The 25,996-nt window shown below is 32.1% G+C and overlaps 5 protein-coding genes across 6 annotated transcripts; 1 reads left to right on the top strand and 4 right to left on the bottom strand.

Moving 5' to 3' along the window:
- Positions 1-1,261: 1,261 nt before the first annotated feature.
- Positions 1,262-9,627, bottom strand: LOC126672089 (uncharacterized). 2 transcript variants are annotated; one of them, XM_050365991.2, is made up of 15 exons: positions 9,258-9,627; positions 8,404-8,488; positions 8,262-8,322; positions 8,151-8,193; positions 7,813-7,867; positions 7,657-7,744; positions 7,279-7,394; positions 7,063-7,191; positions 6,829-6,919; positions 6,506-6,608; positions 6,267-6,321; positions 3,499-3,626; positions 2,560-2,745; positions 2,354-2,460; positions 1,262-1,718 (listed from the first exon to the last, which is right to left on the bottom strand). In XM_050365991.2, the coding sequence occupies exons 2-14, from the start codon at positions 8,485-8,487 to the stop codon at positions 2,445-2,447; spliced, it is 1,155 nt and encodes a 384-aa protein (XP_050221948.1). In that variant the 5' UTR covers position 8,488; positions 9,258-9,627; the 3' UTR covers positions 1,262-1,718; positions 2,354-2,444. The 2 variants fall into 2 exon arrangements, with proteins under 2 accessions (XP_050221948.1, XP_050221949.1); XM_050365992.2 differs by having other exon boundaries at positions 6,829-6,913; positions 9,258-9,626.
- Positions 9,628-12,208: 2,581 nt separating this feature from the next.
- Positions 12,209-13,263, bottom strand: LOC130015297 (uncharacterized). Its single transcript, XM_056105095.1, has 4 exons — positions 13,233-13,263; positions 12,907-13,053; positions 12,700-12,850; positions 12,209-12,437 (listed from the first exon to the last, which is right to left on the bottom strand). The coding sequence occupies exons 1-4, from the start codon at positions 13,261-13,263 to the stop codon at positions 12,209-12,211; spliced, it is 558 nt and encodes a 185-aa protein (XP_055961070.1).
- Positions 13,264-14,809: 1,546 nt separating this feature from the next.
- LOC126672088 (O-fucosyltransferase 37) lies at positions 14,810-17,203 on the top strand. The gene is made up of 5 exons (XM_050365990.2): positions 14,810-15,642; positions 15,920-16,088; positions 16,169-16,258; positions 16,339-16,622; positions 16,714-17,203. Exons 1-5 carry the CDS (start codon positions 14,966-14,968, stop codon positions 17,201-17,203), a joined length of 1,710 nt encoding a protein of 569 aa, XP_050221947.2. The 5' UTR covers positions 14,810-14,965.
- Positions 17,204-17,263: 60 nt separating this feature from the next.
- LOC126672086 (beta-glucosidase 24-like) lies at positions 17,264-20,803 on the bottom strand. The gene is made up of 13 exons (XM_050365986.2): positions 20,674-20,803; positions 20,479-20,555; positions 20,264-20,333; positions 19,806-19,864; positions 19,643-19,718; positions 19,466-19,543; positions 19,284-19,371; positions 18,598-18,963; positions 18,286-18,506; positions 18,167-18,201; positions 17,969-18,074; positions 17,773-17,881; positions 17,264-17,681 (listed from the first exon to the last, which is right to left on the bottom strand). The coding sequence occupies exons 1-13, from the start codon at positions 20,756-20,758 to the stop codon at positions 17,507-17,509; spliced, it is 1,545 nt and encodes a 514-aa protein (XP_050221943.1). The 5' UTR covers positions 20,759-20,803; the 3' UTR covers positions 17,264-17,506.
- A 1,320-nt stretch (positions 20,804-22,123) lies between these two features.
- On the bottom strand, positions 22,124-25,792 carry LOC126671631 (beta-glucosidase 24-like). The gene is made up of 14 exons (XM_050365413.2): positions 25,666-25,792; positions 25,494-25,573; positions 25,232-25,301; positions 25,075-25,133; positions 24,740-24,815; positions 24,573-24,650; positions 24,394-24,481; positions 24,052-24,301; positions 23,785-23,900; positions 23,418-23,638; positions 23,295-23,329; positions 23,100-23,205; positions 22,706-22,814; positions 22,124-22,620 (listed from the first exon to the last, which is right to left on the bottom strand). The coding sequence occupies exons 1-14, from the start codon at positions 25,769-25,771 to the stop codon at positions 22,413-22,415; spliced, it is 1,602 nt and encodes a 533-aa protein (XP_050221370.1). The 5' UTR covers positions 25,772-25,792; the 3' UTR covers positions 22,124-22,412.
- Positions 25,793-25,996: the final 204 nt, after the last annotated feature.

The raw sequence follows: 25,996 nt of genomic DNA, 5'->3' as shown, positions 1-25,996 counted from the left end.
GAAATGTTGAATAACAGTGCATTGTCAATGCATTTTCAAATTTTTGAAACTATATACCACTTTTTTGAATACATACCACTTTTAATAACTGCATTTTGTATTAAGAAAAATAAAAATAAAAATAAAAGAGTTTAAATTTCCGGCAAAAAGAAACAACAAATCATTGTTCGTGTCATAGCAAAATTCAAATTAAAAGTTAAGTTTCCTTGATTAGGTAAAAATCAGTTGAAAATAAACAAAAAAATATGGTGAATAATTTTATTCGGAAAACCGTTTCAATTGGATGGCTCAATAGTAGCCGCTAAGTCCGTTTTTATTTTTTGTTCAAGGTGGGTCATTTTCTTCATGAGATGGCCTATCTTCTTATATATTTATATATAATTATCTTTGGCAAAAAAAAAACAAAACAAAACAAAACAAACAAAAAATGAAAAAATATATTCATACCTGTTGAAGATCTTTAACTAAGACATTGATTATCCTTCAAACTATCTTGAAAGCAAACCTATAATTATGCAACTAAATCTCGTTCAGTCTTTTGCAATATTCTCCTTCCCAAATTTGTATAGGAAGCATGATCCTGATGCAAGTAGAAAGCCCTTCCATCTAGCATTTCCATTAGCATTTTTTATTATTACCAATACCATTGAACAAAGTAGATAACCCAAATTATAGAAAATAAAATGGAAAGATAAAATATGAAAAGTTAAAGGAAAGAAATCAAATCTGTATTTTCTTGTTCTCTTTTTCGTCTTCTTCCATGGTCGGATATGAAACTGAATTTGATACCGTCGATTGGCTTCTTTTCACTTGCCGTTGATGACCATCACCCGCATAGGCAAAATGGTAGAAAGAAGAAAATGATTGAAATTAATCATAACCGCTAAATCGTCCATTTGATTTTTGTATTTGATTTTTACGATTGATAAGATAAATGCGAGCCAATTAGAAAAAAATATTGTCCATGAGCAAGATTACACCTTTTCATACTAATAAACAAATCAAATAATAAAGCTTATAAAATAGTACAGAATGCATACTGTCACTTTTTTGTTTATGGTTTTTCTGCATTTCGGAACAAAGTAGTATGAAATACATACGTAAGCGCTTAGTTTTCTGCACTTCGGAATTTTTATGAATGTAAAGGTTCAATAGAAGAAAACCTGATTATTTGACATAGGAATGTGATCATCTTCATCTTGATCAAACAAAAGCAAAAACCATGATCTAGAAATTTTAATAACCGCCATAAAGATCAAGATTGATAATTATATCGCTTCTCAAAATTGATTTGTATGTAGAATATCACTTATTTGAAATACGGCTAATGAACTGTATGTCAAATTCAAGTTGCATTGCTAAAGACCAACACAATTTTGATATCCTCATTAATTTGTTGCTAAGCTATACTCTAGTCCACAAGAAGATTGACAGAATTTCTGTCAGTAGTAGCAAGTAAACTGTTAGAACAGTTTTAGCTAATAGAAAACCTAAGAAAATTCCAATAGAGAACGAAGGTCAATAGCAGAAGGACGATTCAAGGGATCACGGGATGTCATCCGTTTGATAAGCGATGATAGACTTGGATATTTATGACACCATGATTCTGGAAACTCTGCTTTATCTTTCAAAGATTCGAGAATCTTTACTCTCTCTGCATTGGTGCTAAATGGATGCCACACCTCAAAAAACACAACTCCAATGCTGTATATATCAACCTGAAATTTCAAATAGTAATTCAATTTTTATTCATAAACCCAATATAACCATCTGCAGAAACAAAACCCCACATACATGATAACTAAAGAGGCAACCACCAAGTGAAAAAGCTTAAACCACCAGGTAGTAGATGTAGGATTAACAGTTGAATTAGTGCGTGCATGTGTCATGTAGGACCCCATTATGAAACCAATTAACTCTCTCCTTCAATAATTCATCAGACAAAAACATGTATTTATGCATCAACAGTCCTATTTCTAGCAATTTAAAAACAATGCCAGTATTAACAGCTATTCAGTATATTTTCCTAAGGAAAAGAACACAGAAGGTAAATGAAAATCATACAAATTGGAGACATACAGACTCCAAATTATAAGAGATAAATCATAACAGATTCAAGAGATAAAACGTAACGGGACTACTACCAGAACACAGAGCAACAGTAAAGCAAATAAATTGTGAAGAATTATACATATAATAAGTGGATTCTGAAGTTACACTTACAGATTCCCAACACAGGTACTCACATTTGAACTCTTAACATTTATGTCAAAACTCAACATGGAAATAGATGAAAACAAATATGTTAACCAGCCACATACAATAGATGTAAACCAACACCTTGTTAACTAACCTTCTAATCAATAGGGAGTCCCCCACTAACTTCTGGTGCCAAATACAGTTCAGCACCCACTTTTGGAGTGGCATGATAATCCTTCTTGTCATCATTCAACACCTTGGCTAAAACCAAATACTTAATTAGCAAATCAATAATAGCTAAAATTTCTTCTTTTGTATTCTAAATTAAAGTACAATTCAAACATTAAGTTAAATTCTTACCCAGGCCCAAAGTCTCCAATTTTGACATTACAGCTAGTGTCAAAAAGGATATTTCGAGGATTCAAATCCCTATGCACGATATTGTGCTCGTGTATGTGGATAATACCCTCGACTATTTGTCGACACACACGTATAGCAACATCCTCACGAAACTGCTCATAGCGGCTAAGAAATGCATCAAGTGACCTTCAAACAAAAACAAACACAAAAAAACGAAGATAGATGTTAAGAGCATAGAAGTAAAATATATAACACTGACATACATACAACAATACCAACATATAAAAACTGCATCTCCAATGTGCAATCCATTCAAATAGATATGTGCACATGTTGCTCAATATACAATAATTATTTTTCTGATTAGCTTCTTTGATCCGATTTGCATTGCACTTATCATCTACTACAATGCATTGAGCAATAAAATTATTTTACAATTCAAATAAAAGAAAAGGAAAAGATATAATTGTTATTCCTCCAAATACAAGTCATTCTTTAAAAGTTAAATAGGAAAAATATTTTGCAGTAACAAACAACTAAAGGATGAGGAGAAAAAAATCATTTCATAAATCAATTTGTTACGGAATCATTATATGTAAGATGTATTAAGAAAAAAGATACATAACCAGTGTATGCATAGCTGGTATATATCTTTGTATATAGCAAGTGAAAACAACTCCAAAATCAAACTAGCGCTACAAATTTTCCAAATTACCTTTCTTAACCAGCAATAGCAAATTATAAACATCACTCTAGTATTTAATTACATAAAAAATTACACATTTCAATACATACATATGCAAAACAAATGATTTTGTTTGTATATCAAGACTAAGTTGATACCAATACAAATATATTAAATTATGAATAAATAACAATTTCAAAATTATCAAATTATAATATAACAGACAAAAGATGAAGGTAGGGATATGTTTTTACTCCGGACAATACTCCATCTGGATATGCAAAAGCTGTCTATCAATGTCCAAATGCTGCTTGGTAGATTCAGGATCACTAGGATCACTGCTGTTGTCTTTAAACCGACCTGAGTCTCTTTCAATCCAAGCCTGAAAATTCACAAAAATTATCCACCATTTATTCCCTTTTTAGGATAGGCTATAAAATATTTTATTCATTATTGTTACAGAATTGGAAGACTGGTATTAGATTTTATTGTAGCTAATACTCCTTCAAATCAAAACAATGTAACTGACTATAACAAATATTTGTTTTGATATTTAATTATAGAATTATTACTTATACTTTAAAATTAGAGCTATTAATACTGGACGTAACTATCCTTACTATAGTTAGATTCCCATTATTCTCTTATGATCCTTGTTTCTAGTTTTCTCACTTTTGTTAAACACTCATGTGTTGTCTCTTGAGCAGTTCTAGATTCCTTTCTCATTTTTTCTATCTATATTTGAAATCTTTGATATACCCAGAAGCAACAGCTACTATCAATTTTAATTTTAATTATCTACCAACCAAAAGATCCCCACATCTACAAGTTTAATACCAAGTTTAATACCAATTAAATGGGAGACTTTCTTGACATAAAATTGGAAATTAAGAACCATAAAATGACTCCCTTAATCTTAAAAATCCCAAATTTACAATGAGGGACAAAGAAAATTCAATGACCATGTCATGGCTTTTTAACACAACGTTTCTAATTTCACCAAATGAAATCCGGAAAGCTACGAGAGGACCTCTCTCAAGTTTAGAATTGTTGCTCTAGTCTAAGAAAATCTAGAAGAAACTCTCAACAGCCAAGCAAATGAATTAATCTATCTATTAATGCTATGATCCCATGAGTCATTAGTTAATATAGATTACTATCAAAAATTAAAAATGAAATTTAGAGAAACACTCCAGATTATTTAAAAATGTAAAGGGAACAGGATTTCAGTTCCATGTGGGACTTAAAGTGAATTTCAATGTTAAGAGCACAGCTTCTTGTAAATGATATGTGCCCGCCATCACTTGATAAAGTACTGAATTGAACTTCCTCCCCTAAGAATATTGATACTGATCAGCCACCAAAAGATGTAAGAAAATAAACTGAAAACCCCAATTCTTATTACAAATCGGCTTAAAATAGCCTCACTTCAAATAAGATCAGCACTACTAAATTGCATAAATCTTTCATGAGGCATTATGAAATAAGAATTACAAGGATGCCATAAGAGGAGAGAAAATTGCTTCGGAGAGCAGAAAGGAAAAAAAACCATAAAAGGAGAATTTCTAGAGAGAAATAAAACTAATTGGTGTATATTAGTATTTTGCACTATGTAAAAGACTGATAGAAGTTAAAGAAGATATAAAGTTAGGCTAGTGGCAAAATGTTGCACTCAAAATAATAGATTGAAGAAGGCAGCTTGTGGCTCAATACAACCGCCAGGAGTGTGGAAAAATAAATTTTGAAAAGCTCCTAAGTTAAAACATTTTCTTGGCACAGATTTAACCCAAAATAATATAGCAGGATTTGATTCTTCATTTTATTGCAAAAAACTGTCATATGTACCAAAAGAAGTAGCATGATAGGCTGTAAGCCATCTGAAACACTAGTTGCACAATATAGAAACTTGACATGACTTCAATCAAAAAGAAAGGGCAGACAAGAAACAATATCAGAGATAAGGTTTACAAGGTTATCTCTCACATACACAGCCAGGCATAGCTTTTGCATTGAGCATGACAAGGCAATTACTGGATAGTCTGAGAACTATCATCTCCAATGCTCCAATAGAATACTCAATTACTTGAAAAAAAACTTCAGGCAACAGAGTTCTCTATCTAAGAAATGGTACTACCAAACTAACAGGCTATACGATGTAAATTAAGTAGTGTTGCAGTGTTCGATGGAAGGTCTACTTTGAGGTACTATACTCTGTCAATAGGAAAACTAGTGATATGGAAAAATAATTTTTAACAAAATAGTATTAAGATCAAGTGCAAAATTTGAATTCAAATTAATAGCATTTTGGATTTGTGAGGTATCATTGCTTGAGATCATCCTGGAATCTAAAATAAAGTAGAAAGGCCCTATAGTTTATATAATGAAAATAAATCCAGAATCAGAAATCTACAAATTAGCCAATGGAATACATTAAGGTGAAGATCCATTTCGTAAGAGATACACTCGGAGGTGCACTAAATTGTACTCATGTTACAGCTTATGGCAAAATTCAAAACATCCTCCCTGAAAGGACTTGCTATAAGGAACCACTGAAGACAAGCTGCAAAGGACAGATCTTTCTTTACCATCCAGCTTGAGGTAGAGTGATGAACAATCAAATAAAAGAGACGTATGTTGAGTACAGTTAGTTGTATGGAGCTAATTACTGTGAATGTGTTTAGAATAGGTTGACACTAAAGAATCTTAATTTTTATAAGATAAGGTTTTATCATGCAGTTATATGGAGCTAATTACTGTGAATGTGTTTAAAATAGGTTCTAAATCTATTCTGTTCTGTTATAGCATCAATGGATAACACGGAAATTCCTAAAGTAAATTGGTCATATTTACTCAAATGTGTTTAAAAAATCATACAGAAACCCGTCATCTCTTAAAATAGATTCCTAAGATTGAATAACCTTCAGTTATTCAATATAAAAATAAAAGAGTGAAGTTTTCATAAATTAATTATGAATTCTTGCAATATAACAATCCAAAGTACACACAAAAATAAATCTCTTACCTGATAATAGCGAACTATATGCTTGTGTTGCAAAACTGCTAGCGTGATTACTTCCCTAAGGACAAATTAAACAAATAAAAATGTCAGATGTTTTAGGTACACATTCATAACTACAGACTATGAGAATAAAATTAGTGTTCACCTATGTTTTTTTTCCATATAAATGACAGAAAAAAGAAGATAAGAACTGATGAACAAAGGGTGATGAATAGGTCAAGAAATAGAGACCGATAGATTACCTCTTACATCTATCCATATCCTCAATAGGAATCTTCTTTACGGCATATATTCTCCCGTCAATGTTGTGTTTGCATTTGACAACATAACCATAGCCACCTTCACCTTGTAGAGTTTGAAGAAAGAAAACATCAAATTAGTATATAAGTGGTTCAGAGTTCGAAATCCAATGGTCAGTAATTTCTATCATATCAACTACTTCCGATATGATTTTGTTATTAAAATTTCAAACATATAATTACTATTTCATCACAAACCTAATATATTTCATTTCACATTATTACTAAGCTAATATTTCATACCAGCCAAATAAAATTGACAATACCTAGAATGTCGTCGCCCATTTCTTCAAAATCAGTCAAATAGCGAGACTTTTGGTTAAGAGGTAACCATGTCAATGACCCCATCCCCTTCACATATTCATATGAAAACAAAATGGTCACTTTAAATTGACACTCAACATATTTCCACATAATTATGTATGTAAACAGACTATAATCCCAAAAAACGTTCATATAACACATATGCAAATACAAAAAAATTAATAAATAATAATTACTTCCTCATATTCAGCAGGCTCCGACTCTGTGCTGGTCTCCGACTCTGTGCTGGTCTCCGACTCTGTGCTGGTCTCCGACTCTGTTCTGGTCTTCGACTCTGTTCTGGTCTCCGACTCTGTACTGTTCGTCTAAATTAATTGTAAAAAAATAAAGAGTTAACCACATAACACATCAGCCATTGCCCAATTCTAATAAACTTGAATGTAATTACTCACGGATAGAATTTCAACTAAGGGAACATATGGCTGAATTTTTGAGTATTTCACGGTCACAGCTAACACACCACCAACCCATTCCTCTTTCGGAAAAAGTATTCCACACAGCCCAACACCTGAAAAATACAGTTTTCAATTCTTTACAACAGGGATAAAGTAAACTAAATAGCTCTATCAATTCCTTGTTAGTCTTTACAGTCTCTCACAAGTTCTAACTAACTAATAAGATAATAGGCCAACCATGCTAAATCACAGAATTCCTTTCAACACTAATTAATATGTTGCCACCTTTAAAATCCTACCTAATTCCAACATTCAATCATTACTAGTTAATGGACTCAATGGGAACTGAAATATAAGAATCCTAATAATTATTACCTTCTTTGACAAAATCCAGATCAGGAAGGACTTTAGTAACACCCTCTTTATCAAAGAGATCAGCAAAACAAGCATATTGTCGAACATCCTGCACGTAAATATAAATGCTAAGATTTCATTAGAAAACACAATAATTAACTAGCAAAACATTATTACCTGAACTTCAAGTATCGCATACTTGTTCAAAAGAATTGATGTTCCAGATTGAATACTGAAACCACGAAAAAAGAAGAGGAAGTTAAATACATAATATTTCAGGTACTACATGAAAAGCAAAACAAAAAAATAACAAAATAACCTTCAGTTATGTAACATACAGAAAACTTATAGGAAACTTCTCTCTTTACCTTGTCCTAGAAACTTCTCTCTTTACTTGTCCCACCCAAAAATTGCCACTATGACCAACTCTAAGCACTTATCCATCTTATGAAATTGAAAGAAAAAACTTCCAAAACCCATAAAACGGTGAGCTTCAGAGAACCATAAACTAATACCTTTTAGGGCCACTGTGAACACCAATGATTGATTTTGAGCCATCTGTAAACCAAAAAAATCAGATTGAATACAAAAAAATCAAAAAAAAAAAGCTTTTTAAAATCGCAAACCTTTCAATTGGCTAAAGAAAGGTTCCAACACGTTTATTTCATAGCTTATGGTCTTGAGGACCTGAAAAGATTCAAAAATCAAAATGATAAATGTTAATCAAATAAAACTAGAAAAAGAAAAGGTAATAATAATAAAACATACGTCAAGGTCAACTTTATTGGCTATGAGAACTTCAATGCTGCTTGTGAGCTCCATAATACTCCTTGAAGAAGTAGACGATTCCATTCTGCCAACCAATGCTCAGTTATTCAAGTACAAGAATAATCAAATTCAAAAATAAATTAACTAAAATTGAATATAGTCATAACAACATAATTGGTAGTTTCAAATTCAAAAATAAATTAACTAAAATTGAATATTAAATACACATGATAATTAATAAATTGACTAACATTTCGATGATGTAAAACACATTTTGGAGTTTGATAATTTATTAAAAACAATGAAAATAAATAATTGTTAAGTATGTGTATGTACCATAAAAAAATCAAAATAGTAATAAAAGATTTAAAAAGTGAATCAATAATAATAATACTATAACTAAATATTGTACAAAATATAATTCAAATTACTAATTTAAAAATAGTAAAAACCAGAATTTATAAACTAAACAATCAATAACTAAACCAATTCTTCACAAGACATATATAAAATTATTAATTACAACATTATCTGATAAATTATATAAAAAAAAACAGGGTAACTAATAATTATAATATGAATATTTCTAAAAAAATTACTTTATCAAACAGTATCGCCGTCTATAGTTTAATTCAATATTAAAGAACATTTAATATTTTTATCAAAAAAAAAAAAAAAGAACATTTAATATCCGCAAGATTAGGACAAGTCGGAAGCTACGTAAACAATATTTGAATACAATTAAATCAACAACAACAATAAGTTAACATAATGAAGAAAGCAAAAACAAATAAAGAAAGATAAACAAACAAACATAGTCTTCATTTATCATTTTCAAAGAGAAGACAACTTACAGATGCAGAGAAACCTATTTTCTTTGAGAAGAGAAGCGGCGGACGGCGAAGAGAAAGAGAAGCGGCGGACGGCGAAGAGAAAGAGAAGCGGAGGACGGCGAAGAGAAAGATAAGCGGAGAACGGCGAAGAGAAAGAGAAGCGGCGGACGGCGAAGAGAAAGAGAAGCGGAGGACGGCGAAGAGAAAGATAAGCGGCGAAGAGAAAGAGAAGCGGAGGACGGCGAAGATTCTCTCTCTATAACTGTCTCCGTCGATTAACCTAATTAGAACTTTTAATGAATGAGTTTTTGGATAGGATCTTTACACTCTACTTCCGCACTCAAAATTTTCTTAAATTGACCTTTTGAAATGTTCATATTTCTTGTACTAGTCCCTTTTCCTCCCTTTCTTCCTACGTACGGTACTAAATTTATATTTTTATTTCTTCTCTCAAATATCATTTAGAATTTAATCTAAAACATTAAAATCATTTATAATCATTTTTTTATTATTAGAACTAAATGCTCATTATTCTGAAAATTAAGACTATTTAGATGTTTAATTAGTGGGGGGATATTAACTGTAGTGTACTAGTATTTTACATTAACAAATCTTGTAGAACTATGACAAAGATAAGTAATTTTTTTCTCTTTTTTGTTATTAAAATCTGAAGTTTATAGTCCTCTTTATAATTATAACAATAATTCATGGAATTGCGTGATTATAACTTTAGAATAAATCATTATTTTCAGATTTTAATGATAAAAATAAAATTACTCTTTTCCCATATTTGAAACTTGTGAGGAATGAGTCTGTCCAATTAATTACATATTTAATTTTAATATATTAATTATTTCTCTTTTTAGCCTATACATAAAAAAAAATTAATTTTGTGCCTTTCAACTCGCAGAACAGATGCTCACAGAACAATTCTGCGAATTACCTATACGTCAAATGTGAGTTTTATAAGTCATGTTTGTGTATGGAATTATCTGATTCCATTCTGCATGGAATCAACCAATTTTTTTATTTTATTAAAAAACATATTTTTTTCATTATTTATCTAAATTTATATATGTAAAAAATACACGTATACGTTTTATGTATAGTTTTTATGTGTACTTTTTACGTGTATTTTTTATTTTTACTTTTTACGTGCATTTTTTATTCACTTTTTACGTGCACTTATTACACTTAAAAAGTGCACATAAAAACTACACGTAAAAATGCACGTCAAAAGTACACATAAAAAGTCGCGCAAAAAGTATACGTAAAAGATATATGCAAAAAATACACGAAGAAATACGCATGAAAAGTACGAGTAAAAGTGCACGTAAAATATACACGTAAAAATACACATAAAAAATATACGTGTATTATTTTTTACGTATATAAATTTAAATAGAAAATGTAAAAATATTTTTTTAATAAAAAAAAAAGAAAAATTGGTTGTGCATGGCAGTGGCGGATACATGCCTGGTAGGGTGGGGTCCATGGACCCATTCTTTTCTTTAGAACGAAAAATTGCCAACCATAAATGAAATAATAAACACTTACTAAAAAAACACAATCATTTCAAAAGAAAAAAACACACTTAATACCAATGGGAGTTGGTCAAGTGGTAAGCGGATTGATATCGCTTAAGCAAGGTCTCGGGTTCGAGTCCTTGTGAATGCAGAAAATTCTCACTGGCAGACTTATCCACCATGTCAGGTGCGCGACGCGGGTCGGATCCGGATTAGTCGGGGCGAAGCCTTAGAAACCGGATGGGCTTACAAAAAAAACACACTTAATAATTAACCAAAAGTTGTCGCACCTATGTTTTAAAAACTAAAACTATAAATTTGTCTATAAAATGAACATGGAACAGCAATGTGAAAATATTTACTATCTTTTTCATATTTCTAATCGCAAAACCTACAAATTAGAGTTCTAATTAATTCCATTAAAAAATTTAGTAAGTTCATGTGTTATTTATTCATTAATGTTTATTAAATTTTGGAAACTTATATTTCTTTAGTTACTTGTTAAAATTTTATTTAATAACTTATAATCTATACATATATTTTTTATTCAATGAATTGTGTTAAAATAGGCCTAATGTCTTAAAAAAAAACCCGACTTTTTAGCCCCTTTTCAATCATACCCTGACGTTGAAAATTTGTCAATTTTACCCTATTTTGCATTTTTGTGTTTCAATTGTACCCTGAAAAATTAAATTAACGTCTTTTGCGTTTGAAAATTTGTTTAAAACATTCTCCATGTCTCGCATATATTGATTGTATATTTTTAAAATTTATTTAAATTTAGTTAAATTAATTAATAATTTAAATTAGTGTTAATTTGATTATGGTTTTAGTTAGTTTTTAAAAATAAAGAAGTTATTTGTACTTTTTTGAATAAAAAAGAATTTAATTTCATGTTTAGACTTAATTAATTGAATGATTTCATCATTTAAGTAAAAAAATTAACAAAAATTAAAATATTGGGGTACAATTGAAAACGGAAAATTCAAAAGTGGGTAAAATTGACAAATTTTCAACGTCGGGGTGGAATGAAAAAAAGTTTAAAGGTGAGGGTTTTTTGAGTGATTAGACCGTTAAAATATTATAAAAGAATAAGATTTATCAACGGTTGAATCTAACTTTTCATTAATTTTTCAATTATCTAATTCGATACATCACAATTATTAAAAAAAAACTTTATTTTAATATTACAAAAATTTACAAATTTTACAATTGAAATATTTAATGTATATTTGGACCCCACCATATACCGATGTTCTAGATCCGCCACTGTGGAATCAGATGATTCCATGCACAATGTGATGTCGTGGACAATAATCTAGCTGAGAGGTGCCATTCGTTTTGCTAGCAGAATCGCTTCTCGCAGGGCTAAGGCCTCTATCAAAATAGGGGAAACAACATGGGTGAATCTGCGAACAAAGGTAGCTGTAGGTTGCCCTTCCTGGTTCAGACAACTGCAGCTCCAACACCAGTGCCTGAAGCCTTGTGAAAAGCTCCGTCAAAATTTATCTTTAGGGTATTTGCTGGTGAAGGAGACCATCGAGGAAGAGTCTGAATAGCTCTAGTTTCAGCGTTCTTCTCAGATAAAGCATTTATGCATTCTCTAAAGAGGTTATCTGCAATTTGAAGAGTTAAGAGAGGATCCCCCGCATCTTCTAATACAGTTACTACAAAGCTTGATATGCCACATCAGCATATTAAGTTTATGAGTAACACTCATTCTCTTCCTTCTGCAGTAATCAAGTCAACATCAAAGGTTGCCAGTCAGCAAGCAGCATGGATAGTGTGAGGTCACAAGATAAAGTAGCTGAGTTAGTTACTAATGGTGTCAGTTAGTTTTGGTAGTTATTTTAACAGAATAGGATTTTCTGTTTACAGCTGTAGACAGCTGTTGGTTTTTTGTTAACTGCTTGGTCTATAAAAGCAATAGCAGTTACCAATAGTCTTGTAATCTTGATTCTTCCATTAATGAATAAAGATTAATTTTTTCTATATCTTCTCTAAAGATCATCATGTTTCTGCTGAGCCAGATTGCCCATGCAGTCCATGCAGCCTTCTGTAGTAAAACTCCGGCCTCATTTTCAGTAGCTTGAAGCTTAACCAAATGAAACCATACATAGCTTCAAAAGAGACGTAATATGTACCTGCAATGATATGGCTAAAGGTGGATCCCAACCAGCCTGCTTCAGCAAAAGGACATTTCAAGAGGAGATGGTTTACATCTTCAACGTCATAGCAACGAGGGTAGGTACTAGGCCTCGTTTGGATTCGGCTCTGAATATTGTTATTGACTGCCAATCCATTGTTAAAAATCTTCCAAAGAAAAATCTCTAGTGGGGAGCACCGAGGACTGAAATGGGTGAAAATAATTCAATATTATTATTGTCTTCTTCACTAATACTAAAATCAATAAATTATCAATCAAAAATCAACACAATATCAACATTGGAACATTAAAATAATTCAATACCATTATTCGTCTTATTCTCAAATGCTGACATATCATTATTCAGTCTCAGTTTAATTTTAGTTTTTTTTTTATTATTTTACGGACAATATTATTTTATTTGTCAATATTAAAATCAAGCAAATATTAACTAATTATCAACATAAAGTCAACCATGCAGTAACATTACAATAATCCACCAATCAACCATCATCAACAAATCGTGCTGCAAAATAAAAAAAATGCAAAAATACCACCAAACACAGTAAAAATGCGGAAATAACAGAATTTTATTTTATAAAATTACAAAATTAATTATGTAACATGAAAATTAGTATTACATCCTTTAAAGGCCAAATGACTAAAAAAATTCAAATCTTTCATAAAATTTTATAAAAGTCCAAATCTTTCAAATTTTATCCAATTTGTCCTGAAACACATGATTTCGTTTCAATTATATCCAACTACACAACTTTGCTTATGTGGCGCTGACGTGTGGCATGCCACATCAGCGCCACGTAGGCGCTACATGAGCAAAACTACATAGTTTGAGATTATTGAAACGAAATCATGCGTTTCAAGACAAATTGGACAAAATTAAAAAGTTTGGACTTTTTGTGAAACTTTCATGAAAGGTTTGGCATTTTTTGGTAATTTGATCTTCTTAAAAGATAATTTTTATACATGTTTTACGGTGAGAAACTATTGTTATATAAACAAATAAAAAAATTAGAAGGAAAAAAATTAAAAAAAATTGAGGGAGCAAACATGCTATTTTACCATCTTCTCCAAAACAAATATAACAATCAGAAGGAAAAAAATTCACTGCTATCCTTCTCCATCAACTCCTCCAGTTCTGTTTCTTCCAACATCAGTACTAACGAAATAGAATTGAAATATAATGAACAAATTTTTCGCACTTTTATACATGGCAAAGGCTATATCAAGGTTCATCTTTTCCAACAAAGTGTAACTTTCATCTTCCAACTTTACCAGATTCTTGTTGAATTGCAGTTCTAGCTGGTATTTGAAATACAAAGGAAGGAAATTTACTAAATAGAGGGGTTTTCTGAACAAAAAAAATAATACATGGACTTTACGAACAAAATTAGTAAAATAGAAGGGCCTCCTTATAGACTTTGACTTCTTAAAACAAATGTATGTGTGAACCTAATTCGCCACGTAGGATTATGAACTATCCATTAAATACATGACTCGTGGCGCTATTAAATGTTGTATCCAATCAATAAAGAGCATTTAATTTTAATTAAAATATCATCAATTAATATAGTATTTATTGATTGGATATAACATTTAATAGCGCCACGTGTCATGTATTTAATAGATAGTTTATAATTTTAAATGTCAAACTAGGTTCACATAAGTATTTTTCCAGAGATAGAGCACATTATATATCAAAAAGAAAAAAACACATACAGAGGACTAATCAAAACAAGCCACGTAAGAAGAGTTAGTTATGGCCTTGCGCAGTCATTCAGTTTGTTATACTAGTACTTTGCCCGGGAAAAGAAACCGAATCTAACTAACCAAATAAACCACGCAACACCGTCACTCAGCGGACGAGTCTTCTGACCAAAACACCCTTCCAATTTTTATATTGTCCCAAAAATAGAAGGGTATTATAGTCTTCGAAGCACCAACACAGATAACGGAAAATCCACTCCGTCTCTACATAACCGCTTCAAGAAACCCAAATCAAGAAACAGAGAAGTAAACCTCCGAAAAAAGGTTTAACAATGGCGGCGAGAGCAAGAAACATGAAGAACCCATTCTCCACGATGATCCCCTCACCATTTTTCCACTTAGTCTCCGTCTCCCCTCTAACTTCATTTCTTTTCTCCCCCCAAAGAAACCACACAAACAAACTCTTCTCACCATCATCAAGAATCTTCTCTCTGTTCTTCATTTCACTTCTCATTTGTTTCACACTACTGGGTATGTTTTCCCTCAGCTTATTCCCCATTTTTCAAGATTCCGTCTCATGCAATTCTTTCATCTCCCCTTCATCATCTTCTTCACTCGCATTTTCTTCTTCCAAATCGCACCGTCTTTTATCATCTTTTTCTTCAAGATCTTTGTCGAATGTAAAAGATGATAAGCTGGGACTGTCGAGGAGTGTTATGGTGCCGTTACCGGCGCAGGGGATCAGTGGGAATGTGTCCAAGGAGGAGAGGGAGTTTTGGGAGCAGCCTGATGGGGAAGGTTATAAGCCTTGTTTGGATTTTAGTATCAATTATCGGAAGGAATCCTCGAGGATTTCTAAGGAGAAGAGGAGATTCTTGGTTGTTGTTGCTTCGGGTGGATTGAATCAACAGAGAGCTCAGATTGTTGACGCGGTTGTTATTGCTAGAATTCTTGAAGCTGCCATGGTTTTGCCCGTTTTGCAGGTTAATCTCATATGGGAAGATGATAGGTAATATAAAAAAGAATTCTTTAATTGTTGATTATTTACTTTCTTTGATTAAAGATTAGCTTCTGGGTCATGTTCGTTTCCTAAATCAGTATCTTAGTATTGTTCTTTTTCCTAAATCGGTATCTGGGTCATGTTCTTTTTCATAATTCAGTGTCTGGGTCATGTTCTTTTCATAAATCAGTATCTGGGTCATGTTCTTTTTCCTAAATCAGTATCTGGGTCATGTTCTTCACCTAAATTCTGATTCCAAGGCGGCCCATATCTCTATGAATTGCAGTGAATTTTCAGATATATTTGATGTGGAGCATTTCAAGAGGATTTTACAAGCTGATGTAAGAATTGTGTCATCTCTTCCCTCTAGTCATTTGATGTCCAGACAGTCTGTTGAAAATCAGATCCCTATTGATGTTTCACCTTTATGGATTCGTGCCAGGTTCTCCAAAAAGGTAAAAAAAAATCAGTCTGAGATTGGCAATTCCTATAAATTAGGGCTAAACTGTTAATTGATGCATAAATGTTCATGTAGTTGAATGAAGAAGGCGTTCTCGTACTAAAAGGGCTAGCCTCCAGGCTCTCCAAGAATCTTCCACCAGATTTGCAGAAACTCCGATGCAAGGTATGATTTCAGAATTAGGTATCTGTCAATTCAGATTTATCAGAAATTCGATAACCTAATGTTTCCTGTGCATTTTCCAGGTAGCTTTTCATGCTTTGAGATTTGCAGCACCAATTCAGGAACTTGGGAATAGGCTTGCAAGGAGAATGTGGATTGAAGGTCCATACATTGCCCTTCATCTTCGTCTCGAAAAGGATGTATGGATTAGAAGTGGATGCCTTACCGGTTTAGGCTCAGAATACGACAAAATTATCTGTCAAGTTCGAGATTCCCAAAGCGAATACCTGACTGGAAGGTTAAACATGAGCCACACAGAGCGAAGACTCGCTGGTCTATGTCCACTTAATGCAGCTGAAATGGCTAGGTAACTTTTATCAGGAGCATTGCATCTGATTTCTTGGTTCAGCATTTTTCAGGATACGTATAATTTAGGGCAATTTTGGATGGTATTGCAGGTTTTTAAAGGCTTTAGGGGTGCCGAGCAATGCAAGAATATACATAGCAGGAGGCGAGCCATTCGGAGGTGTCAAAGCTGTACAGCCACTTATTGCAGAATTTCAAAATCTAGTAACTAAGGACATGTTGGCTAGAGAAGCAGAACTCACTCCATATATCAAGAAAGCTTCTGCTTTGGCTGCAATTGACTACATTGTCTCACTTAGCTGCAATGTGTTCATACCATCTCATGGCGGAAATATGGGCCGCCTCTTGCAGGGTCACCGAGCCTATGTGGGCCACTGGAAATCGATAAAGCCTAACAAGCGAGCGATGATTCCTTTCTTCGAAGAATCGTCGCTATCGGATGCAGAATTCGGAAGCATCGTCAGGATGCTACACAGGAAATATAATGGCCATCCTGAGTCAAGAAGTAACAAGAGAGACCGAGATGTGATTGCATACCCAGTTCCTGAGTGCATGTGCAAACACAACACACCAATTTTTTGAGCCAATCAAATGTAAAAATACACACTGTTATGTGCATACAATTTGTAAGACATTCTGTACTTGTTTTTGTATAGCTCTAGATTGTACATTGAACCATTTCATGTATAGCATATTTGTTCTTAGTACAGATTTCTCACACATCAAATAATTGAATGCAACTGAACTTTTATCTTGATCAAAAATTATAATTAATTGAATCAAATGAATTTACATAAAATAAATCAGATACAACAAATTGAAAGAATTTCTATCTATGTAACTCTATTCGAACTCAATGGGGCTTCATTTTTTGGAACTCGATAACTAGCTGCGTTGTCGTAAGAAATTACGATACCAGATGGCTGATGATTTGGGGATACGCTTAAGATCGTCCTTGTAATCGATATAATAGAGACCGAATCTTGTTGTGTAGCCTGAATAAAATTCAAAGGAATCGAACAGACTCCAGTAGAAGTATCCTTTTACATTCACCCCATTTCTGAAAATTCCAAACATGAATTACAATGTCATTGCTATAGTTTAGTCAATTTAAATGAGAGATTTAATCTTTAAATTAGAAATGGCCTTACCTAAGTGCATTATTCACATGATGTATATGCCCTCTTATATACAAGATCCGATGTGGATCATCAACTTCTTCAATTAGGTCTAGACTGTCATTTCTCATTTCGGTTACTCCTGCATGAATATCATTAGATTAGATTAGTAAATTTTAAAATTTAAGGGAAAAAAAACCTAAGCCCTAAACCGTAAAATTGAACTAACCATTCTCCGTGATGTAGATTTTAGGGCTTTTGTATGTCGCATTGAGGTACTCCAATACTTTCTGTAATCCTTCTGGGTAATAATAAATCGATGAAATTCCGTCGTACTAACATAAACATAAAGAAAAACCGAAAATCATCAATATGAATGAAACAAATAGCACGGATTGATATTACAGATTATCTATGTAATTTCTACCTTTCTGCCGATCAATTTCCCATCTTTGCCGGTAGCTTCAGTCACAAGAAATCCCCGTTAATAGCGGTATAATGGAGTAATAATTAAGGAAATGAAATCCTAATTTTATTAATTTATACCTGTGGTGAATGCAAATTGATCATCAGTGTAGCTGATAGGTGTAGCATTTAAATTGATTGGGATGTTTCTGGCAAAAAGTGATGAATAATAGTTTACGCCAATAAAATCAAATGCTCCAATCAATGATTTCTTCTCTTCTTCAGTGAAAGTTGGGAGCCTTTCTTTTACCAATTTCTTCATGCTGCTTGGATAATCTCCATAGACTAATGGCTCCATAAACCTAACGTATACAGCAAGTAAACTCAGTTATTGACGTGAAATGTAAGACTGGAGAAGTTTCTGTGGAACATAAGGGGATTTATATTTCTAACCATCCAATTCCGAAGTCGAGGGCTCTTTTTTGTGCAGCTATGTCTTCGGTTGAGTTAGTATAAGGCTCGTAATACTGTCCGACGAGGGACATTCCGATTTCTCCCTTTTGTGTTGGCTGAAACTTCTCCCTGTAAAGCTTGACGATGGCCGCATGAGAGAGCATGAGGTTATGGGTGACAATGTAAGGCTCTGTAGATGAATTTCCGGCAGTACACATTTTCCTGTCGGAGCACCTCACTGGCGGGGCTTGTCCCAAATCATACCCAATTGCTGATATCACATATGGCTCGTTTATTGTAATCCAGGTTTTTACTCTGTCTCCAAATGCCTTAAAACATACTTCAGTATAGTCCCTAAAATCGTCGCTGAAATTTCGAAAAAACAACCAAACATTCAATCTACCAGTACTCTTTACAAAACGAAAATAGCAACAAAATGAAAACATAAACGAAAAACGAAAACGCTCAAACAAAATAAAATTCATTTTTGAAACATGAATTTACGTAGAAATTTATAAAAAAAAACACTGTCAATTTGTGACTGCCAAATTTATGACGAAATTGTCATCATACAATTTTGCGGCAACACTTTCTAACACAATTCCATTAAAAATTTCATTCCGTCACAAATTTCGCAGTCATAATTGACATGTCTTTTATAGTAGATATATAGTAATAGTACTTACACAATTGATCGGCTTAAGAAGGCACCATACTTCCTTTCCAAGGCATCGGGATAATCGAAGTGATACAGAGTCACAACAGGTTTGATACCTAATTGAATAATTTACAAAAAATATCATTAATTAACATGTACAAATATGTGTCAATAACCAAATTTTATATAAAAAAATATATATCTGTTTACCATATTCGATTAATGTATTGATGATCAAGTTGTAATGATCGATTCCTTGCTGGTTTACCCCATTTTTCAAAGATCCGTCTGCATATATTAGTAAAAAAACAAACATAATTTTTTTTTTCGGACTTATCCTAAAATTTTAGCGTTGGATGAAAATAATAATTAAGCCGAAAAATGCACCTGGAATTATCCTGGTCCAAGCAATGGAAAATCTGAAAGCACTTACACCAAGGTTCTTTAGATGTATTAAATCTTCCTGGAAATATAATCCAATTAGAGAAATGCATATTGTTTGGTTAACTAATTTATATTAGATAAAAAAAATTGTCAGCATTTTACTCACCCTGTACCGTCTGTAAGAATCTATGGAAGTTGTTATATTGCTATCATCAATTACTTTAACTGCAAGAAAAACCAATAAAATGATTAGAATTTAATATTTCTAATTATCTATTAGCCCAGAGTCAGAAATGAAAAAAATGTTAAATATGGATAAATAAAGAATGAACAAGAAGTCACCACGGTACCTTAACTTGTACATTAATATCAATTAACTCGCACTTATCCATTTTAGTCAATTAAAGATAATATTTTCTATTTTCAGGTAATAATGAAAATATAGGATCATTCCGATCACTGAATTTGTTTATTTTATACAATTTTTATACTTAATTGATTTAAAAATATAGAGTATTGTTCTTAATCAATCAAAATGATTGAGTATGAGTTAATTGTTCTTGACATATAAGTTCAAAAATCGGGATAGCCCTTTGTTCAATTAATAATCAACCGAGTGAGCACCTTTTTTATTTTCTGAATAGTAGTCCCAAATACTTTCTCCTTTTCCATCACTTGTTGAGGATCCTTCAATCTATGACAAAAAAAGGAATGTGCACATAATGAAAATAAATTTCTTATCTCAAATCGGATATATTTGAGTTTTTTCGTTAAAATTATGTAAAACTATATTATTCATTTATTTACTAATAGTAATGCATTTTTATATAAGTACGTACCTGCAAGGCAGAAGTTGAAGCTCCAAAGAGAAAATCTTTTGGAAAGTCTGATCTAGTGATCTTACTTGACATAATTGCTGCAATTAGTATAAAAAGGCAACTTAAAATAATTTAACTTGATGTAAATTAGATATTTCATATGTTAAAAAAAATTGTAGTGTAATTTTTTCATAAGAAATTAACATAAATAATTACCATGAGTGGGGATAGAGAAGCATGCTAGAATTGCAAGAGCAGATATGCAAAGAAGGTTCAGTGCAACTGAACCCTGAAAAGCCATGATGACTCGTTCCTCAAGAAATTAAAAGATAATATTTTGATAACCTATATTTGCATGAAATAATATATATTATTTTTATGACCGTTATGTTAGTTTTCTGTAATGAAATGCGAACATGAAGCTAATAATACCGTTTTTTAAGCATTTACCGTTAAATTGGTCAAAGTTTGTCTGTTAATTCTACAGTTTCCTGATTTGTAATATGTTGTGGTTTTCATGTTTTCTCTCATCAAAATAGTATTGCCACATCATCCACTTTCATGATGAGATGTATATGTCATAGAATTTTCTAATGACTTATAATAATAAATGTTAATGAAATATTTAATCTAGAAGCCATATCCATATGGAGGAGGCGTAAAATGAAAGGGTAGGACGGGAGAATTAATAGAAAAATGGACAATAACTAGAAAAAAAAAATTGGAATGAGATGATTAAAGAATAGATATCATAAGAGATTAAAGACAATTGACGACCGATAGATAGCTAGAGACACGACTTCTGCCTTTTAGTTTGGCTTCGCATATAGGATTAACAAATTGCGTAATTATTAACATGTTTATATTCTAATTGATTTCATATTTTTTAGATATATTATGTTTTTTTAATAGTTTTAATCTTGTTCCAAGAGTAACGGTATATGCAAGTCTAATTAAGTTCTACAAAACATATTTTTCATCAAAAAAAAAGTTCTACAAAACATATAGCATGAACTTTGAACCGAGAAAGAAGATACTAGAGCTCAAACTCTAAACTTGAAACTCGAAGTGTATAATATCTTTTACTTATTCAAATTAATTTTATTTACAAGATATATATAATTTTTAACTTGATGATTTGTTTTTAGTTTGCCATAAGTGAAACAGGATTTGATGATATAATTTCCATAACAAGCATGGGGCTTTCTACAATTATTCAATCATTTCAAAACACATTATTAAATGTTCAAAATATTAGCAAACAAAATTTTATTGATGCCATCATTTAACAATGTATTTTAAAATAATTGGTTAAGTCCATAAATAACACGGTGGAGTGAATCTACCGAAATATGTTTCGTTATTTTGATATTTTAGGAGTAAATGTTACTTTTTCTATTTAACACCAATAAATGAATTATAATTATTTTCAAGATGAAATAAATAAAATCAAATAATTAAGTGAGAAAAATTATACATCGTACTCAGAATGCATTTGTTAAGGGAAGAGTCATATCAGAGAATGTGCTTTTGAAACATGAAATTTTGGCATAGTTTCCAACATCAAAAGTCCAAAAATATTAAACAAATGGCTTTGAAGTCAGATATCAACAGGGCCTATGATAGGCTTAAATGGGCATTTATAAAAGACTAAAACAGATATCCATTTCTTTTAAAATGAATTTCTTATTTAATATTTATGATATCAAATACAAGAATTCATTTCCAAATGAATTTCAAATAAAAATTTATCGAATTACATACTAGTATTGAGCTAAACACTATCTTAATGTAAAATTAATAAATAAAATCGATAAAATTTAACGTGATTTCTTCTTTAAGTAGCTCGAACTCGACTAGGTTAAAACGAAATGAGTCCCACCTAGTTTCTTAAACTCACTTGCATCTACAGATCAACAAAAACCTTGGCCTAGACTCCTTATTAGACATGAGATTTAGTGGCCTCCGGTCTTGGCCTTGCACTGCTGAGCACTGGAACCATTCATGAAATGTTGAAACCACGCGACGGAGGCCTTAGGGATACGCTTAAGATTCTGCTTGTAGTCGATATAATAAAACCCGTATCTTGTTGTGTAGCCCCCGTACCATTCAAACGAATCAAATGCACTCCAGTAGAAATATCCTTTCACATTCACTCCATTTCTGCAAAAACAAACCAACCAATTTAGCTACTCATTTGCTAATAAAACAGAACAAACAAACAGTGATGATGATGATGGTGGCGTACTGAATTGCGTAATGGACATGATCCAAATGCTGCTGAATATACGAGATTCTGTGTTGATCGTTCAGTGCTTGCGCTAGCGGACGGTTGTCGTCTCTTTTTTCCGTTACTCCTGCAGGAAGAATCAAAACTCTGCTTTAACAGAGCTGCTACAGAGTCTAAAGGTATTTTATATATAAAAAAAATCAAATTTTGCAGCTTCGCCAAACAATGCCGTTTCAACAGTTTTTAGTAACTAAAACGACATTGGATAATGACATTGTGCTGCAAAATGCCAAAAAATAAAATGTTATATTTTTTCATGCCAAATTTTTAAACATTATACTCAAATCGCTAAAATAAATTAATTATACTTAATTGATAAAATTAATGGTTTTATTTATGTGATGGCACCAACCATTCTCAGTGATGATGATCTTAGGGTTTTTATATCTGTTCTTCAAGTACTCCAGCACTCCTTGCAGCCCTTGTGGGTATACATAAAGGTCCGCAAATCCTTCAGCCTAAATTTACATCACCACTAATTTAATCAGACGAATCAAAATAAATCACAATATTCGTATCAAATAATACTATTATGTCAATTTCTTACCCTTGGGCCAATTAGAGCTCCAGTTGAGGACCTAACTGCAATCATTAAATATAAATAGTTGAACATTAATTATGTAATGAGCATCATTAGTATTAGTACAAGATATTAAGGAAATTAACGTACCTGATGTGTTTACAAATTGGTCGCGGCTATAGCTGACCGGTGCAGCATTTAGATCTACCGGAATATTTTTGGTATAGAGAGATGTGTAGTAGTTTATGCCGATAAAATCATAAGCGCCCTTCACTAACATCTTCTCTTGATCGGAGAAATATGGGAGCCTGCCCTTTACAATTTGTTTCATGCTGTCGGGATAATCACCATAAACTAATGGGCATACGAACCTACATGTACAACAATCACAAAAACAGACATTTAATTCAATTAAGATATAATCAGCGGAAAATTCTGCTAGGTTGTGGGTTTGATTCTCCCACAAGCGCTCGCCTTTTCCAATTAAAAAAAAATATAATAAATTGGATTTGCTAACCATCCTAAGTTAAAGTCCAAGGCTCTTTGCTGTGCAGCTATGTCTTCTGCTGATTGTGAAGAAGGCTCATAATATTGCCCTACTAGTGTAATTCCAATTTCTCCCTTTTGTGTTGCCTGCAAAAATTAGCACTAGTCGGATAGATATTACTACTAGAAAACAGCGAATTACTTGCAGAATTTCCACAACGGAATTAAAATCCGTTGCTGACGAAATTAAAATTCATCACTAATTGATTAAGCTGCGAGTTAGAGATTATTAATTTACCTGATACTTATCCTTGTAAAGCCTAGCAGCAGCTGTATGCGAAAGCAGAAGATTATGGGTCACAATGTAAGGCTCCTTGGCAGAATCACCAGCTGCACACATTTTTCTATCTGAACACCGGAGCGGTGGGGAAAGTCCTATATCATATCCGAGCTGTGTAACCACTAGTGGCTCGTTTATCGTAATCCAATGTTTCACTCTGTCTCCAAATTTCTGAAAACATACTTCAGCATAGTCCTTGAAATCGTTCCTGATTAATGATAAATAATTTTATTAATTCATTAATTAATTAAAGAATGAATTATTTGCCAGTTGAATATAATGGACCGCTGTTGTACTTACACAATCGAGTTGCTTAAGAAGCCGCCATACTTGTCTTGCAAGGCTTCAGGAATATCAAAGTGGTATAGAGTCACTAGAGGCGTTATACCTGATTCAATTATTAATTAATTAAAACCTGTCAGGATTAATTATAACATATGATTTATAAAACCTGATTCAATTGTTAATTAATATTTTACCATATTCCAATAATCTATTAATAAAGTAGTTGTAATGATCGACTGCCTTCTGGTTCACCCCACCACTCAAAGATCCTTCTGCATAATTATTTTATAAAATTAATTAGCCTCGGTAAACTTTTTAGCATCAGATATTGGAAAGTAATTAACAGAAATATAAACTATACTTGGAAGAATTCTGCTCCAAGATATGGAAAATCTATGACCATTTCCTCCAAGGTTCTTTAGATGTTCCAGATCTTCCTGCAAACAATTACGAGTTAAAACAATTTACGGTTAATGCGCTTTACAGAACGGTTACAATCCTTTTACTTGTTATGTTGGTATTGAGTTATTATTTTTACATCAATGGAAGATCATCATAGCAATTTAACTCAAAAATTGTTTGTGCCAATGAAAATTTGAGCGATTTCGCCAAAATTATTACAGTGATATTCGTTACTAAAAAAGAATATACTATAATTTAGTAACAGTAGAAATCTATAATTCTGTGAATACTCACCCAATAACGGTTGTAAGAATCAATAGCAGTAAACATGTTGCTTCCATCAAGCACTAAAACTGAAAGAAATAATTTTGAAACAAAAATTAATTATTCTAAGACTATATATTATAATTTATATACACACACAATATTATAAAGAAATTAGAGTGATGACCTTTTTTATTTCCTTGATAATAGTCCCAAATACTTGGTCCTTTCCCATCACTGCTTGACGCTCCTTCAATCTAAAAATATCCAAAAGGAATTGTCAGTCTGTGTGAGATTCAAATTGTGTTGCACGTAAACTTTCTCGAGTCAAGGTTTTGCTTAAATTTTAAAAATATTTCTAAATTCTGATACTTTTGTTCTTGTAAAAATATCAATTTGGTGTTAATTCGTTTCAATATTTATATTTCCGTGCTAGATAGATGATATACCTGTACGGCAGAAGTGGCAGCTCCAAATAAGAAATCTTTCGGAAAGTCGGATCTTTTAGCAGACTGTATCGACTCAGTTCCTATAAATATAAATGGACGAATAATTATAAATATATGGCAGAAATTAATCAATAGATTAACAGAATGAAATATAATTAACACAAATTAATACCATGAATAAGGAACAAGATAGTTGCTAGCAGCAGTGCAATGGCAGGAAGAGTATTAAGTGAAAGTGAATTAGCCATTTTGAATATTAATTTGTTTAAACCATGCATTTTTGTAAGGACATTATAATTACATTTAAGTGTTGATTTCCTTAGAGATCTGCGAACATGAAGCCAATATAATTACCTTTTTTTAAGCATTTACCACTAAATTGGTCAATCAGTAACTGTAACTTCTAAAAAACCGTTTGTTAATTTTTTTTTTAATGAAAAGAAAAAACAAACATTTGACAAAAAAAAGTAGTCTGTGCTATATCAAGATCATAAAATAAAATA

This window comes from Mercurialis annua, linkage group LG3 (genome assembly GCF_937616625.2).
Source record: "Mercurialis annua linkage group LG3, ddMerAnnu1.2, whole genome shotgun sequence".
NCBI lineage: Eukaryota > Viridiplantae > Streptophyta > Magnoliopsida > Malpighiales > Euphorbiaceae > Mercurialis > Mercurialis annua.
The sequence above is the reverse complement of the archived record's forward strand: the minus strand, read 5'-3'. Positions and strand labels throughout refer to the sequence as shown.